Raw genomic sequence first — 17,190 nt, forward strand, 5'->3', positions numbered from 1 at the left:
GAGTTTCTAAGAGGAGCTGAAATTATTCAGGTGTGCAACAGACACAGACAGAGAGGCATTAAGACGTTACTGCCAAAAAATCTGGTCATCTTTCCTGGATGTTCAATTAATTTCTACAGATCAGTTAGTTTCTACAGTTTTTACAATAGATGATTCTGACTAGAATTTCTAATAGCCAGGAAGAGAAATGGGAAAAAAAAATAAAAATTAAAAAAAAAAATAAATAAATGGAAGAAAAAAAAAAGAAAACACAAAAAATGAACCCAGTGGTGAGTATGGGATTTAACCATGCTGCATCATCATTTTTATCTTGATAACTCTGACAGGTAGATGGTTCATTAATGAATCTATTAGAAAATGAATACTAAAAGCACATTTCACAGTCTTACATGTCCTCATTGCCTCTGCTGGTAACTCCTAACATAATGACAGCAAAATCTCTCTGTTTACACTTCCGCTTCAAAAGAGAAATGCCCAGCAACAGCCATGAATCGCGGGTACTATCCTATACAGAGTGCAAACACAGTAATTCACTGCCACTGCACTTAGTGCTCAGTGAGATGAACAGAAGAGGAAGGCCTACTTTCAGAAGACTTATGGTAATATTTAAAGAGGTTCAGCAACATACCCCAACCTGGCAGGTAAAATAAGCATACATCTGCACACATCTGATCATTTATTTTCAGAGATCAAAGATAACTTTTTCTAGCTGCCAAATCTTAGGATACATAATCAGATATGGATTTTATGCTTGGATTTGGAGTGCATTCAGATACATTCCTGTTCATGATTAGGGATGTGTTGCTACAGCTTATAGGCAAAACTCCTAACATGACAAATAACTAAGTGTGGGAATACAAGAAGGACTGCACAGAGCAGCAGCTGTGGAGCAAGATAAACAGCATGAGAACCAAGGACACCTCTAGAAGAAGAACAGCTCGTGGCTCTGATTGGATAAGCGCCCACATGAACAGTTGAAGAGTGTTTGTGGAATTCTCTGTTAACAAGTAAGGGTGGATGGGAAAGCCATAGGGGTGAATGGGAAAACTAGAAAAAGAGAGCTTGTGAAGGTGTATAAGTGATGTGAGAACTTCTAATAAATGATTTGGATTATTCACATCCGAGTCTGTGTGTAAGATGCTGTAAATGAGACTGATCAGGAAAGGAAATGTTGACTTCTAAAGAAATTTTAAAATTCTGAGAAGTTCACACATGAAGCTCATATGGCACTTCAGATGATAAATGTGTTTAGGGAATGTCAGCCATGCAAGAAGACTGGCGTGAACTGCAGAAATGCGAATAACTTCCTGCCAACCCTACTGAGCAGGTGTATTCAGAACTGCAGCTGTTCAGCCTCTCCCATATTCTTGGCTGAACTATTATTTCCACTTCAAAGCAAATTCTACAAAATGAACTAGATGGACATTTTAAGGGTCAAAAAAAAATAAATAAAAATAAAAAATAGCTGGAGCAGAATAGCTCTTTGGCATGTGCTTTGGTTTGCTAGCACACTGCATGTAGTGCAGCAGAGGACTTGAGTGCTTCCCACGAGTGCTGATGAGCAGCCTGTACCCCATCAGCAAAATGTCCTGTGCACGACACAACTGAAGAGCCAACACAGGATGCAGCACAACCTTACCAAGCAGTGCAGTACTCCAGTGCTATTTTGTTTCTTTTGCAGTATATTGTTACACTTCATGGGGAAAGAACACAGTGCACTGACAATGCCAGACGTACAAGCTGACCATAAAAGCATGAAATATTTCAGCCAGTTAAGTTCTTCTGTAAGCTGTACAAAGATCACAGTTTTGGTTTTGTTTTTTTTTTTTTTTCCTCACAGGGTATTGAACTCTTCCCCAGTTTGTGCTTACCCAGTTCTTGCTTGTGTTTCTCTGTCGCGTTGCCTCTTGCTTCTGGTGCGCCAAAGCAATTTACTGTTTTCTTTCTAACCCTTTTCTAACAGCTGAGACTGAATTTCATCAAGTACCTCCAACTCACATTCTCTCCTAGTTTCATTTCTTTTCCCATCTCCTCCACATCCACTGCACCTGCCGAGTCCCAACACCAGTAATGTCCTAGCCCTGCTGCCCAGCTGTGAGCCACAGCTACTCTGTTTGTCTGAACACTGGAAAGTATTTATTTATTTTAAGGGTGATTGACCTCTGGGACATGTTGCCCAGAAAGGTTTTTGTGCCTCCTTCCATGGAGACAAAAAGCCATATGGACATAATCCTGGGTAACATGCTCTCGGCATCCCTACTTGAGCAGGAAGCTTGTACCAGATGATCTGTGGATGTCCATTCCAACCTCAACCATTCGGTAATTCTGTGGTTCTGTAAAAGCCCTGCATGGCCTTCCTAAGCCCCAGCAAAACACGGAGCAGCACCTCTTGCTTTTAATGGCAAAACAAGCCATGGAGTGTCTGCATTTGTTGCAGAGAGTTGCTTTGACAGATGCCTCCTCTGGGGTGATGTTCTGCAACAAGCCTCCAAGTATTTGGAATTCATTTGGAGTTATTTGCAGTGTGTTATAAGAGTCCCTCAACTAGCAAACAATAACTGGATAGGCTTTTCAAGTAGAGCTGCAGTACTGAGATCTTCCTGCCTCTTACCGAGAGGTATAGTAGCACCGCTTTCTGTAATTACTCAGCTTTGTCTCACCTCATTTTATGTGAGTAACAAGCATTGTTGGGAGCTGACGAGACAGATTAATTGCTCTTTGCTGCATCACTATCAAGAAAAGCTATGCAAAATACCTTACACATTTACTGTTCTCAGTGAAGACAGTGTCTGGGCTTGTTAGATGATGGCTAACAATCCAGATGGCAACGTGATTCTAAGTTTAGAAATGAATAAGTAGCTAAATCCTCTTGGTCTAACATAGAACTGTTCATAAAAACTTTTAAGAATTCATCTCAGATTGACAGGAAGAGGCAGAAAATGTCATTGAATGCAGAGGGCCTTAATTTAGAGTCTGAGGAAATACTGCAGTACAAGGTTACTTATTTTTTCCCTCACTTATCACCTCACACATTAATGGTAAGTGAAAAAGCTATATAAATATTTCCTACGTTAATCACAAATCTAACACAAATGACAAAATAATGATGAGAATGACTAGAGAAAACCTTTTTATTTTTTAACAAAATTTTAAATATTAATCCTAATAACGTACATTTAGCCATGGAAAATTAAAAGAACAAGCATATGCATAATGGAATAATGTTTATTCCTTCTGATTTTGTTTTCTCAAATAAAATACACCAACACCTAATGGACTGTAGCAGAGATTCTTTAATTATACTGTGGAAAACACTATTAGTGCAGAAATGTTTTTTATTAGTCTCTATAGGTCTTAGTGCTAGGTTAGGACAAGCAAACACATATACATGGTGCAAATTATACGGTATCATCTATTACTTAAATACAACTCTACTTCTAAAAGAGAGTTCCAAGAGTTATCTCTAATGAAAGATTCAAAAGTCAAATTTCCACCTAAATGTCTGTCCAACACTGTAACCTCAAACCCTCTGAAACCTGCCCAGCTACTGCCTAAGGTTACCCACATTCACCACCTGCCTCCTTCTTTGAGCCCAATGTTCCCAGTGCTCTTGGAGTCAGGAGATGCTGGGACCTGCACAACCCTTCTGAGCTGGCATTGAGACATTTGGGTCTCTGCCTGCCACCCTCAGTGCTGTGTAAGAAATGTAGTTTAGAACGCCATCATGTTGAGGCAGCTGCTGGTTCTGTGGGCTCTGTTTAGATGCAAATCATAGTTTTTACAGAGAAAAAGCCCTGGGGCTGTTATAAAATCAGAAAACTAGTTCACTCTGTAATATGTTGTTTATAAGAGCTTGGCAAGTATCTTAAACTGAACAGGAGGCCACTAATAGGCTAACTCTGTGGACTGCCTGTAAAACATCTTGAGCAGCACATTTCCTACAGTAGTAAAACATCAGTTTTCCTCTGCCTCTTCATATTCACTTGTTTAAATAATTCATTCCAGCCGCTTCCTAAATTTTAATTGATGCCGTATCAAAGATCCTAACATATTCTTCATACAAAGTTAATCACAAATACCAAACTTAATAGGCAATAATTTGTGATCCATTACCTGTTTGTACTGTACTGTCTGTCAGAAGACTGAAAAAATACTGTCATCAACTAACCAAGCATTATGAGCTACTCTCAGCTGGATTTTCAAATGTCAGGCAATCAGTTTTAGAAATACCTTTAGGACAAGCACATTTCTACAGAAAATCATCACACAGGATAAAAAATGAAAATCAGCAATTACAATTATTCTAAGAATTTAAATTTCTCTCATGTTCTACATTTGCAAGGTTAACATAGCTCCACCTGATACAGGTGGCATTATGGGGATACTCAGTACAGTGGAAAGCTGTTTTAATGCCTGAATAATAACATGCGGTAAACCCGTGAATAAATAATAAATATCTTTACATTGCCTGGTTTCTCTGTATAAAACCTGTGATTACCACAGTATCAAAACACTGGCTGGATACAAAGATCATATACCCATTAAGCCTACTTAAATCTCTATAAAACATTTGCATAAAGTTAAAAATAGTCTCTCATCATACCTTATCTAAACTTAAATTACTGGCAAAATACAAATTTCTACCAAAAAAAAAAAAAAATAGGACTGGGAAAGCTTTCAAAGCATTAAAAATTTAGGACTGCATGCAATACAGGCAAACATTCACATAAATTTGCCTCAATTTTGTACAAAAAGTCAGTATGAGTCATATGGACCGTATCATCAGTGATCAAGCTGGCTGCTGATACAGAAGCATGCACTGACTGAGCATGCAGCCAGGCACCCAGGCAAGTTCAGCTGTGTGCCCATTCCTGTTTGTGACTTTATGCTCAGAGAAAATACAAGTTTTACTTCTACCTAGCCAGCTAATTTATGCTTTTAATTTCTACTAAGGTCAATGACGTAATTAGGAAAAAAATACCCTTTCTGTAAATATAAGTAAAATACAAATTTATTTCCTAACCTTTTTTTTTTCCCCCAGCTTTTTTTTTTTTTTTTTTTTTTCAGTGATCTTGAAAAAGCAATGCAATGCTCTGTATATGTGCAAGATGAAGTGATATCTTGTCTTTTAATGAACTCTAAGGTCTCTTGACAAGCTAAAAATAAAGGTGATTTGTCATTCTTACATAAACTGATCTTAGAATTTCCAGCCTGCATTAGCCAGCCAAGAGAAAAAATTTACGTTCTCTTTCCCAGAATAGAACACATTGTTCTACCCTTATGCAAAACATCGCCAGAAAGAAAGAAACGTTCCTTTGATTCTAGCATGGAATTTGAAAAGAAAAATTTGCCTATGAAAATTTAATGAGGTGTTAGAAAACAAAAAAAAACACTCATAAGCAGAAAGGATTCAGCTCCAGCAATTTACAGCTCCATCTTCATCTCACAGACAGTTTCCTGGTACATTTGAGATGCTCTGCTGTGAAATCTGGGGGAACACCCAATTTTTTCAGTCTTTCCTTTGTTATTCTAGGCTCAGATAACACACAACAAATCTAAGGGTAAATGGCAATGTGGAACTGGGAAAAAAAAAAGTACAAAAAGACTGATAAGACTATGCTCAGATAGATACTCTCACTGTAAATGTTGGGTTCATTTCTCATTACATTAATACATACTACAATATTAATGGTAAGAGGAATGAATCAAGTCTCTGATCCAAAGAACGTACTCTTAAAGGCTGTCTGCTGCTGAAGAGTCAGCCTTTGCACAGTTCTTTGCTTCTTGTACCTGAGAAAGTAACCATGCATTCGGAAAGTATGGACATACATACAGTATGACCTCACTAACAAGCGCTCTACAGATTATGAAAGCAGGCTGTCTTATCTTATTTACTGGGAGGAAAAAGTATTCTTATTTCTAGACATTTGGCAGGCACTCAAGAATATACTGATGCATAGGCACTACCCAGGATTAAAATGTCTGATTATACAACTGTAAGAGTCCTACTGAAAGAAAGGAAAAACTTAACTTGGAGTAGAAAATTAATGCTTACTAAAGCATATATTAATCTTACCTTTTATTTTGCAAACTAATAAATTGCAGTAAATTTTTGTGTTTTGAGACATTCTGACTTGGCTTCTCAGCATCCTAGCAGTGATTATCTTACTTCTACTATACACAGATTTAGAAAAAAAAAACATTTTCAACAGCTTAGCAACTAAAAATGACCATGACATCCAATTAAAAAGTGGAGCGGATGTCAGTCGTGACATGACCCAGTTTAAAGTCTGTAAATGCAAAATCCTCATACCTCAAAAATTCTTAATTATACATTTCTTACAGCTTAAAGGAGCAAAAAAGTAGAATATTTTATTACCAAAGTGAAGTATATTAGTAAGTGTGCTACAGTATTGCATACAGTGCTCAAGGGTACACCAGAGTTCATTTTTGCTGTTGATACGTTTATTGTATTGTACATATGATCCCCATTTAGACATTTCCCAGCTGAGATGCACTTCCAGTATGTTCAGTCTCCTTACATTACTGTGCAGTGGCATTTCTGAGAGTGGATGTAATTCCTGTATTCAGCAAGTTGCTTCAGGTACATATTGGATGGCCATCTGTGCATCTCTACGAAATTGCGCTCCTCCACTGAACAAAGCAATAAACAAATTAACCGTAATCTATACACAGTCATGAATATACAGGCTGCATAAATTCTCTCAAATTTGTTCAAAAACATCATGGATAGAAATGCGAATAAAATAGTAAAGTTGAAATTGCTGTTGTTCCTTTTATCTAGATCTTTCTGCAGCACACGGTGTGAAAGTTTTTAGATGATGTTCCCTTGCTACTGTCAGTAATAAATATGTTCCATAATAAAACATATATAATACTTATTAAAGAGAGAAGGGAGATCATCCTAAAGAAGGACAGTTTTTATACTCAGAAGATAATTAAATGTGGGAATGAACTGCAAGAACTTTTCCATGCTGAAACACAGTAAAGGAGGGTATTTCAATCTCTATGCCACTACTTTGCCTTGAAGCTACAAAAAACAAGGTGAAGAGGTCAGTTAAGAAGTTAGCAAGATTTTTGTCCTTCATTCCATGTTTTCTATCACCAACACCATAAAATCACATAACAGAGTCATTAGTCACAGTATTTAGGTAAAATCTCCTTGCCTTTACGCAAGTATGCATTTTCATCCCTATGCACCAGTCATACCCAAATTATCCTGCATCAGTCTCAGACCAAGTGGAACAAAGAACAAACTACAGAAGAGATCTTGAAGAATGGTGAGGAAGAAAATTTACATTAGTAACAAGCAATAGGAAGGTATATTAGTAACAGGCAATATGCAGCATCTTTCATTTATCTTCTGCAGAATGCAGAGATGCTTTTGAAGATTTCAAGATTCCACCCATAGAAAAAGAATTAGTAATCAACTCCCTCATGCTCCACTGTTCTCCTTGAAACTGGGGATTATGTTATATAGGGATGTTCTGGACAACACAGGTCACCTATCAGTAACTGCTGACAGCTACCATTGAGTTTCCACTAGAGCTGTGCCTGTGAGAGTACTGGTGTCCTGCAAGCCAGAACGGAATGTTTTCACCTGGTCCACATTTTTTATACTTGCACCCTCATTTCTTGCCTCCAGCTTTCTCAGCACAAGGTTGGTGGATCGGGACATGCTGATCTCCCAATGATTTGTGTGGAAGTGGCTCATAGGAAAGAGAAAAGCAAAGGCAAGACCACCATACATGCTGGCAGCAAATTTCAAGGACTACTAGCCAACTCTGTGGGCACTCTTCTCCTGCAAGTTGATCTATGGTTGCTTTCCACCAGAGGCTGAGCCAGCTGGGTACCAGTCACAACCAGCCATTTCAGAAACCTCTAAAAACCAACAGCTGCATCAGCCCTGGCTGCATCACTCCTATAGTGTCATAGCAGGCTTGCACAGATTGATATCAACCTGGGTAACTGCATTTGCAAGCAAAAGCACCCTTACAACTTTCTACAGCAGAAAACAATCTTCTAATAAAGATTTTCCTGCTGGCATTGGCAGTAGAGAAGCAGCATCAACCCTAAAACCTTTAGCAAAAGCTTTCCATAGGTCAGTGTGCTGCCTGACCATGCTCTGGCAGCACTAAGAAATAATTTGAGTATGAAAAGATCTACTCAGTGAATGCTCAGTGAATGTGGACTATGTCAGAAACTGCCTATGTAGGCCTGAGTGCCAAATGCAGTTCTGAATGAGGAAGTATTACTTTTCTAAATAAGAGAGAACAGTTAGTTTTCACTTTTCTGAGTCAGAATACAGTGGGGGAAAACAAATGAACAGGCTGTCCATGGAGGTGATAGAATCATCATCCTTAGAAGTGCTCAAGAAAATCATACATGTGGCACTGAGGGACATGGTAGTGGACACTGTGGGTATGGGATGGCAGTTGAACTAGATGGTCTTAGTGGTCTTTTCCAACCTTAATATTTTTGTGATTGTATTATTCCAGCAACGACAACTGCCCCATAAGATTGTTATCCCACTGTAAAATGAGAATGTAGCTTTGCCTAGATGAATCCCTGCAGTGACTCATAAGCCACCGGGTCTTTGTTCTCTTGGAACTCAGTAATGGAAGGCCATAGGCATCTTCCACCTCCACCAAACTGAGGGAAAACCCTGATTCCTACACTTTCACAAGAACCTCAGAGTAGATGAGACTGAAGCCCTGTAGCAAGTGCAGTTCAAACACACTCTGATCCCTAGAATTAGAAGGCAGAGGATCAAGCCACAAACCTCCATGTGATTGACATCCACCAGCACAGCTGCTCTGCTGTCACTCATCATCCAGTTCTGACTACAAAATGGGTGTTTCAGAAGAGGATGATGGAACTAAGGTCCAAACAAAGCAGGGAGGACCCAGCTCTCCTTTCTCTGTAACAGTCAGAAGCCATCAGTCATCACACATGCATATGTAAGTCTTGCAAATGAGGAAAGAAGACTTATGATCAATTTTGGTTGAAATGGAAAGACTTGCAACTGTCAAGATTGCTTTCATCAGAGTGACATACTGCATAGTATCACAAGAATCCTACTGTCTACCTATAGAAAGACCCCACATCTTTAGAGCGGGTATTGGAAGTGACTCAATACTTTCAATAATGGGTACCAGCTAAACAAACTTATGTGTATAAGAGCGTGAAAGGGATGACATGTGATGTCCCATGCTGATTCAGCGACAGGAAGAATTGGCTATGCTGGTCATCACAACAGGAATCAAAAGACAAATGTATGTAGTGCTGACTATGTTGCTCTTTATGTGTCTCATTGTGAGGCTCACAATGTGGTGGTGGATCATCTGGTTCCAACAGATTTTAGATTGTTCTACACAATATATCGAGAGAAGTCCTAGTCACCTCCTCATGCAGAAGTATTATTATCTCACTTCTGTTCTTATCAGAATTTTAAAATATGCACTTTTAAAAAGTAATCTGGAAACAGCTACCTGAAAGATCTTGAAATTCAGGCTTTTGACTGAAGATGAGGTAGTTAGTGGCAATAAAATGAAGAAGCCAAGTGGAAAGGCAATCAGAATTGTGAAACTGCAAGAAGGAAATACAAACAACAATTTAATGCTATCAAGTCTAAAAGAAGGGAGAAAAACAACTATACTTCCCATGACAAAATATTTTAGATTACCACTAATACCATAGCATTGTATTAAGTAAAATTTTAACAGGAGGAACTGAAGGGGACATTGACAGAGATATGTAAATGGACACATTTCTGTAATATCCTTCCTGAGGCTTGTAAACATTTTGCTTTTCTCTTTTGCTTTCCAAATCTGCTCCTGCTTTTGCTTTTGATATCTACCTTTTTTCAGCCTCTAACTTTTCCTTTTCACTCAGTATCTATGTATTAGGTGACATTTTCTGTGGTAGTTGGATATAACAATTTACTTTTTTGACTAAGAGAGGAGGTAGTGAATCTTCAGTTGCCTTAAACATACCCTTTTGATAGGAATTAAGCTGAATTACTGTAGTGTGTCATTGGCGAAGAAAATTACACAGAGTATGGTATGACTGCACATCCTACAATAAAAGGCTGAGGAAGATCTCTGTTTTGACACCCTTGTGCCACCAGAAATCCCTAAGCACAGATTATAAGTCAACACTTGCCCTCAGAAGTGAAATTGTTAAGTTAATCAATATTTAACGGTTACAATAAATAAATAAATAAATAAATAAATAAATAAATAAATAAATAATAAGATATTCTTTCCCCTCCCTCCCACATATATAGTAATAGTGAACGTATTCTTCTTTATTATAAGAAAGTCATACCTTAGCTTTTTTGAGCAGGCTAACAATGCTAAGACTTGTGGATGCCAGTTCTCTACTAGGCATGCTCTGGAGCTGTGTGATAATGTAGAGCTCACAGATATGCTGGAGCCTCATTACTTGGTACATCTCTGCACAGATCAAGAGGGACATAGCTTGGAGAATACTGGCTGAAAAAAACAACAGAACATCAGTTACACATATCTGACTTACCTGAGAAGGTGACTGAAGCTGGTTTATACACTGATCTTTTAAACATTTAACGACAAACACAAAATCAAAATGCTGCTTCATTCTTTTATTTTTCGTTATTATTGTTACAGGCTGCTTTCATCACTGTCTTTTCCTGGTAAACTATTTAAATAACAGGAAAAAAGTAGTTGGTAGAAGGCAAGTATAACAAACTAGCCAATTCCATACATCTTGAAAGGAAGAAGTCAAATGTTGCTGATCTCTTTAAAGCTAGTCATAATTAGAATGATGAAAGTTTGTAACTTCCCTTTCAAAAGATAACATCTGTAATCTATGTTTTTTATCTGTGATTTATCTGTGTATTAAATTCATATTTCAGATTTAAGAAGACTCTTCTTCTCATTGAAGAAGACAAAAGATAAGAAATAAAGAATATTTTAGTTCATTTTTCTTGAGAAATATTCCATTTTAAATATAATTAGAGGTGCTTTATATGCAAGTAAGATATTACTGTACATCAACACAGAATTCTTACAAGTTATCTTGATTTATATAAAGCATCACAAAATGCTTTACACCAACAAAATGAAAATTTTGAAATAAAACCTAGAATTCAGACTAGGAAGTAATTCTACTTTGGTGTAGAGAGAAAACTCAGAATGCTTTAATGGATGAGAAACAGAATTTCACACTTTTTTTCAGTCTTGATGTGTAAGCATGAAAAGGTTACAGCATTGCCCTCTTTACACATTGGCTTTAGAATCATAGAATCACAGAATGGTCTGGGTTGAAAAGGGCCACAGCAGTCACCCAGTTTAACTCCCTCCTGTGTGCAGGGTCACCAAACACCAGACCAGGCTGCCCAGAGCCACATCCAGCCTGGCCTTGAATGCCTCCAGGGATGGGGCATCCACAGCCTCTTTGGGCAACCTATTCCAAGGAATACTTGAATGACACTTGAATAACACTGATATATTATTTTATCAATAACATTTTTTTTTCTTGAGACATTATCCAGGAATCTACTGGTATTACTTAATACAATAAATGCTGCCACATCACTTTCTATCCCTTCATTCTTAATAACTCAACATGGAACAATGTATGTATTTTAAAATTTTCTTACCTGGACAGCAGGAGTCGGTATAAAGATACTCTAGAAAGGAGAGGAAAGTGTCTTTGGAAACCCCATACACCGGAACCAGAATACTATTTGCTTCTAGATAATTACCATTAAACATAGCTGCCATTACCTCACAGCGAGCTACCAGAACTGCTCTGTGGGCTGGTACAGTTGCACCTGCATGATGCAAGAGAAAAATCCGTGACAAGATGGTACAACCTTGATGCTAAGTCTTGCAATTTTTTCAGACAGATAAATGCTGGCAGGAAAGCAACCACTGAATGAATGAGGACCTGAGCCAGAGAAACATGATTTCATCAAATTGTAAGAAACACATCAACTGTCAGCTAAGTACACCACACGCAACCACAAAGAAGTCAGTTTTCATTTCCTCCTCAACCACAACTTTGCCACCTACCCAACATTTTCACGACATCTGCCACTTCCTCATTTTTGTTCTCTTTCTATCCACTTGTGCTTCTATTTCCTTTCTTACTGAGCTGCATGCAACAATTAAACATTTCTATACCAACAAAAGAAACATGTGTCGTAGTGTTAATGTACTTGGAGCACTGTGTAATACAGATGTTATGTAAAATATGTGTGCCTTTATTTATTGTACATGCAGTAGATTTAGCTACTAACTATGAGTTTTTCTGCAAATGTAATATACTTCTATGCTGCCCAAGTATGTTTATAAGCTGGAAAGCTCAGAGCAACTCTCAACTTTCAAGGAATTATTTACAGAATAAAAATGTGTTTGCCTGGAAAAGACTATACTAAACTGAGTATCATTTAACAATTACTTATTTTTAATGTAATAACTGCGATTTTTGAATTAGTGAAAAATTATGGAAGTTTCATCAGATATTAAAAAAAAAAAAAAAGCCCCCATTTTCTTATGTGACAACTGTGCTTTTCTAAAAAAGTACAAGTTGAGTCAGTTGGCAGCAATTTGTGTTCTGTAAAATATACAGTAGTAGTATGGTTTCATCACATTCCCGCACGGCCTCTCAGGAATGGGTCACTGAGCTGAACTGCTTGTGTCATTACATTCAACATTAGCATTTTGTTCTCATTTTCAATTTTTTTTTCTTAAGTTTTTACCACATTACTAAAAAGAATATCTAGAAGGAATCTGCCCATCCCCATTTGCTTGATTTTTGAGAGATTAATGCTTCGTATTTGGCCCTGAGATATGTATCTAGAATAATTAGACAACTGTCTAACTCTGAAAGGCCACTTCTGCATGAAGAGCAGGCATGGGAAAACCATTAGCATTTAAAACACAATCTAATTTTTATTCTCACAAAGACACACATTTTTACAATCTTTTCCTGATATTTTTTGTGTTTAAGAGTGAAGGCATTTTTAATGTCTGGAAAAAGTCACCCATGAGACAGTGCTGTGATGTATGCTCCTTACAGACTAAAGGAGAGCTAAGGACTGTTCAGGAGCATCTCCCCATTTTGCTAGGCCTACCAGAAGCATATGCACAAATCTGAGTTGCATAACCTCTACCAACACAGGCAGACAACACCAGGCTCAGCAAACTACTGAGTGCAGACACTGCCCCAAAGCTTCCATTCAGACAAGTGCTACCAATAAGCAAAAAACGGTGACAGGAAAGTGCACACATTTTCTCAGTTTTGACTTCTATGTAAATACAGTTTCTATCACTTCCCAGTTTCTTTCAGAGAGGAGAATTGCTGGTGACATGGAGGAGCAGAAGTACCTTGTATTGTGAAGATGACATCCGCCAGGACAGGCGTGTTAAAGAACAGCCTGAGAGAAGTACTGTACAGCCGCTTTATCTGGTGAGATTGGCAGTCCCTCAAACTGTTTACCTGCAAATTAAATTATCAACAAAAGTTATCATGCACAGTTGCCCACGGGGAAGAAAAATAATAATAATAATAATAATAAAAAGTGATTACAAGACATCATTTATGTGAGGAAACTAAGCAAGTCTTTCACTACCTGCTTGACATAATTTTACCCAAGAACATCCTTCACAGCTGTTACTCTGCGACCCTCCTTTTCATTTCAGCCCCAGGCCCAATTCATTTCTAGTCCTCATAGTTTTGCAGGAAAACAAAAACAAAAACAAAAACCACAAAATAATAGTATTCTGAAAGTATAACAAAAGCCCTAAAGAAAACAACAACAAACAAAACCCAATCCCATCCCCCCAAAATAATAAGCAAACAAACAAACAAAAATAACTGGGCTTATTATCTTACAAGATTTCAGGGATTTCTTTTTTCCTATGCCTGTGAACAGTTATCTGAGGATGCTTAGGACTGACAAGCCTACAGCTGAGAGACCAGACACTTAGAATGGCTCAGTTACTTTTGACTGTTATATTGTTGATCCTGGTTTCAAGATGACTTCCCACTTACATTGACAGAAATACTGTGTGCAAGTGCTATTGTACTGGGGGATATATAAAAGCTGTAAGTAAATGGCTGTTAAAACCAATTCTATACTGCAAGCTTCTATTGGTACAATTAACTTGATGTAAACAATACTTAACTGCAAAGTCACTAACTGAACTAAACACCTTAAGCAAAAGGCAGATTTCTGAATGACATTTATAAGAGAAATTAACTCTTCCAGTCTCTTGCAGAAGCAAAATTTCTGGCACCTACTTGGAAAAGTAAAGCTCCCCTGAGCATCCCTTATTACATAAGAATTAGGAACACATCATCATATTGTTAGACAATGCATGAAGCTATAAATAAAGTAATCCTGTTAGGAGATTACTTATGTGCTTTTTAGTGATTACATTCATTCAGCACATTACCTCAGCATATCTATGTTTCTGTGTTGCAAATTCATATAACAAACTACTTGCAAAGCAACAAAAGACCATGTAAACTAAACAGAGTGTAAAATGAGGACTGACAAGGAAGAATCTTCTGCACACTTCAGTAACTGTTTCTACACATTATCCCCAGTGTGTTAGCTGTACCTTCCCTGGAGTTTTCAGGATACATTTAACTTTCTCAAGCACATGCTCAGTTTTTTCAGAATCTTTCAACTTCTTTTTTATATCTTCTTCTAATCGCTCCCACTGGAAAGCACCTGTTAGAAAACCAAGTAAAATTGGCTTATAAGTAGACAAGGCACAGCTCTCAGCAGGCAGAGAAAATTTGCTATCAATGTCAAAAACATCCTGCAGATATTACATTTTTTGCACATAAATCAGCTGGACATTTTCACTTAGGAAATAGAAGATGCAGTTCTGCCAGTCAAGCTTTCATGATAAGTTAGAGATGACTCGTACAGTGATACTACCAAGTATGGACAGCGTGGTTGAAGCATCTGGACTCTTTCCTGCATAACCTAGTCTGGGGAAACTGGTTTAGCAGGGACACTGGACTAGATGATCTCCAGAGGTCCCTATGATTCTGTGATTCTGTGATCTCTCTTGCTTTCAGAATGGACTTCTGGGATTCCTCCCATCTCAATCATCACATATTGCAGGAAAGCCTTCAAAATGTTTCACTATCATCTGTGAGACTTCCATAGTATCTGATTTGCTTTGTAGGGGTCTCAACCAGAAAAGTTCCATGTGCAGTCATGCTCTGAGTACTGGTAACTTAAATAACCACATAGTTCTCAATGAATTTCTTTCTGGCTTTCAGAGTCAAACTGATGATACTCTATTATGTATCTCAATAGCTTCCTTTCAAAAATTAACCCGAGATAAAAATTTCAAATTTTAGTTAAATTAGAGTTAAATTGGCCTTCTGAAGGCCTGTGAAGGCTCTGAAAGCCTAAACAGTAAAAAAATTGTTTACAGTAAATAGTATTATTGCCAAACCTGATCTGCAGTTTAGGTGACAGTAGTCAGAGGAACAGCTACAAAAGCACAAATTTTATCCTTGCACACTTTGCTGTGGTAAGTTTCAAAGACAGTTAGGCCTTTTTGGCATCTTTCAATTGTCTGGATGGCTAACCTCATTTAGGTGAGAAACACTGCCTAGATTTAATTGATAGCAAAATACATGAAATGTATAGAAGTGCTCTGCATTCAGACCAGTCATCACTATTTTTACTGGAGTACCACCATATCTAGAAGAGAAAACTAGACAGTTTTGCCTCCCTAACCTTGCATTCTCTTCCACATGTTTAGAGTATGCAGTCGATCTAAATGTTTTCTAAAAGTATTTTAGAACCCTGACATGTGAAACTGTCACAAGTTCTAGATTTTGTTGGTAAAGCTTCACATATAATTGACATTAGCTTGTGGAAATTGTTAAGTATTCAGCTTAATTTTACTTCATTACATCAGGAATGACAGCTAATTTACTTTTGAAATTATATGTAAGGCTTCTTTCATACACAGTTGCTAGTAATCACAAGGGATAAAATAAGTTCAGCAACATGACATGACCCAATGATAGCTAAAGCCCACTTCTTCAGTTAATGCATGTGCCCCTGAGCAGAATATTTCCTGCTGCAGCAGAGCTGAGTAGATGGGCCCATTCTCATGGCGTACCTGAGTAGATGAAGTGCAGGATGTCTGACAGACAGGAGCAGAAGACAGAGTCCTTAACGACCACCCTAACGGGCACACTACATGGTGGCACACCATGAGGAGCAGGCAGCCCAGCCCCAGCCTCCACTGCAAAGAGGCTCTGTGCTGTGCGCAGGATGGAGGGGTCATGGATGTCCGCAGGGCTCTTCACATCAAAAAGCAGCATAAAGACATGGCTCACTGAACACAAGATGACCTTGTGAGCTTCCACTACTTTGCTGGAGTCTTCTGAGTAAAAGGCAACGTCTGCACACTGGCAGCAGAATAGCAGGTTGTGCAGGTCAGAGTCGTAGTGAGAGGCTTCTCCTTTTAAAATGGGCATTTTTTCTGTAAGAGTTAAGAAGCTAGTAAAATAGTGGCAATTATTACACACAGAATATTTTCTTCTCAGAAATCTAATCAAATCAAAGACAAATTTTCAACAACAACAATAAAAAAAAGTTAAGAAAATATCTTACATACAGTTTCAATACACTTAGTAAACTGCTACAGCAGTGAAAATATCCCATAGAACATGTTTAGTAAAAGACATCCACCCTTTTAGAAAAGCTCTTAAGGCACTCAAGTTCAAAATACACCTTGGCAGTGAATCCCAAACCTCACGATCAGAGTGACTTTATAGTAGGTATAAGAAAAGATAAACATATACTGAAAAGTAAACACTTGTTAATAATTATTGCACTGGATATGTGCATCAGACACTTGGAAACTAGATGCAGGAGCTCAAGTGCAGCTGTACACACTTATCCCTTGTTTTATTTTCAGCAAATAAAGGAGTTATTTGCTGAAATCCTACAACAAAGCATTAGCTAATGGCCACCTTTTATAATTTATCTGTAGATCTTTTACATAAAACTTGTATTTTACAATTACAAGATATTTTTAGATATTTTACAAGTATCTACATTCCTTTTTTGCCAAGTGTACAAGAAAATGACACCTAATTTTATCCAAAATTAATAAGACCACTGCAACAGTGCAC

The 17,190-nt window shown here is 37.8% G+C and overlaps 1 protein-coding gene across 14 annotated transcripts in view; it reads right to left on the reverse strand.

Annotated features, from left to right (window-relative positions):
* RHOBTB3 (Rho related BTB domain containing 3) overlaps nucleotides 1-17,190 on the reverse strand; it is a 63,776-nt gene that overhangs the window by 16,124 nt on the left and 30,462 nt on the right. For 8 of the 14 annotated variants that reach the window (XM_032441447.1, XM_032441446.1, XM_032441445.1 and 5 more), the window contains 6 exons: nucleotides 16,170-16,535; nucleotides 14,637-14,749; nucleotides 13,398-13,512; nucleotides 11,666-11,839; nucleotides 10,351-10,517; nucleotides 9,513-9,609 (listed from right to left, as the gene is read on the reverse strand). In XM_032441447.1, the coding sequence (XP_032297338.1) occupies nucleotides 9,513-9,609; nucleotides 10,351-10,517; nucleotides 11,666-11,839; nucleotides 13,398-13,512; nucleotides 14,637-14,749; nucleotides 16,170-16,535 (1,032 nt within the window). The other 6 variants (XM_032441449.1, XM_015849682.2, XM_032441451.1 and 3 more) reach the window with 6 other exon arrangements.

The sequence above is a fragment of the Coturnix japonica genome, chromosome Z (assembly GCF_001577835.2).
Source record: "Coturnix japonica isolate 7356 chromosome Z, Coturnix japonica 2.1, whole genome shotgun sequence".
Lineage (NCBI taxonomy): Eukaryota > Metazoa > Chordata > Aves > Galliformes > Phasianidae > Coturnix > Coturnix japonica.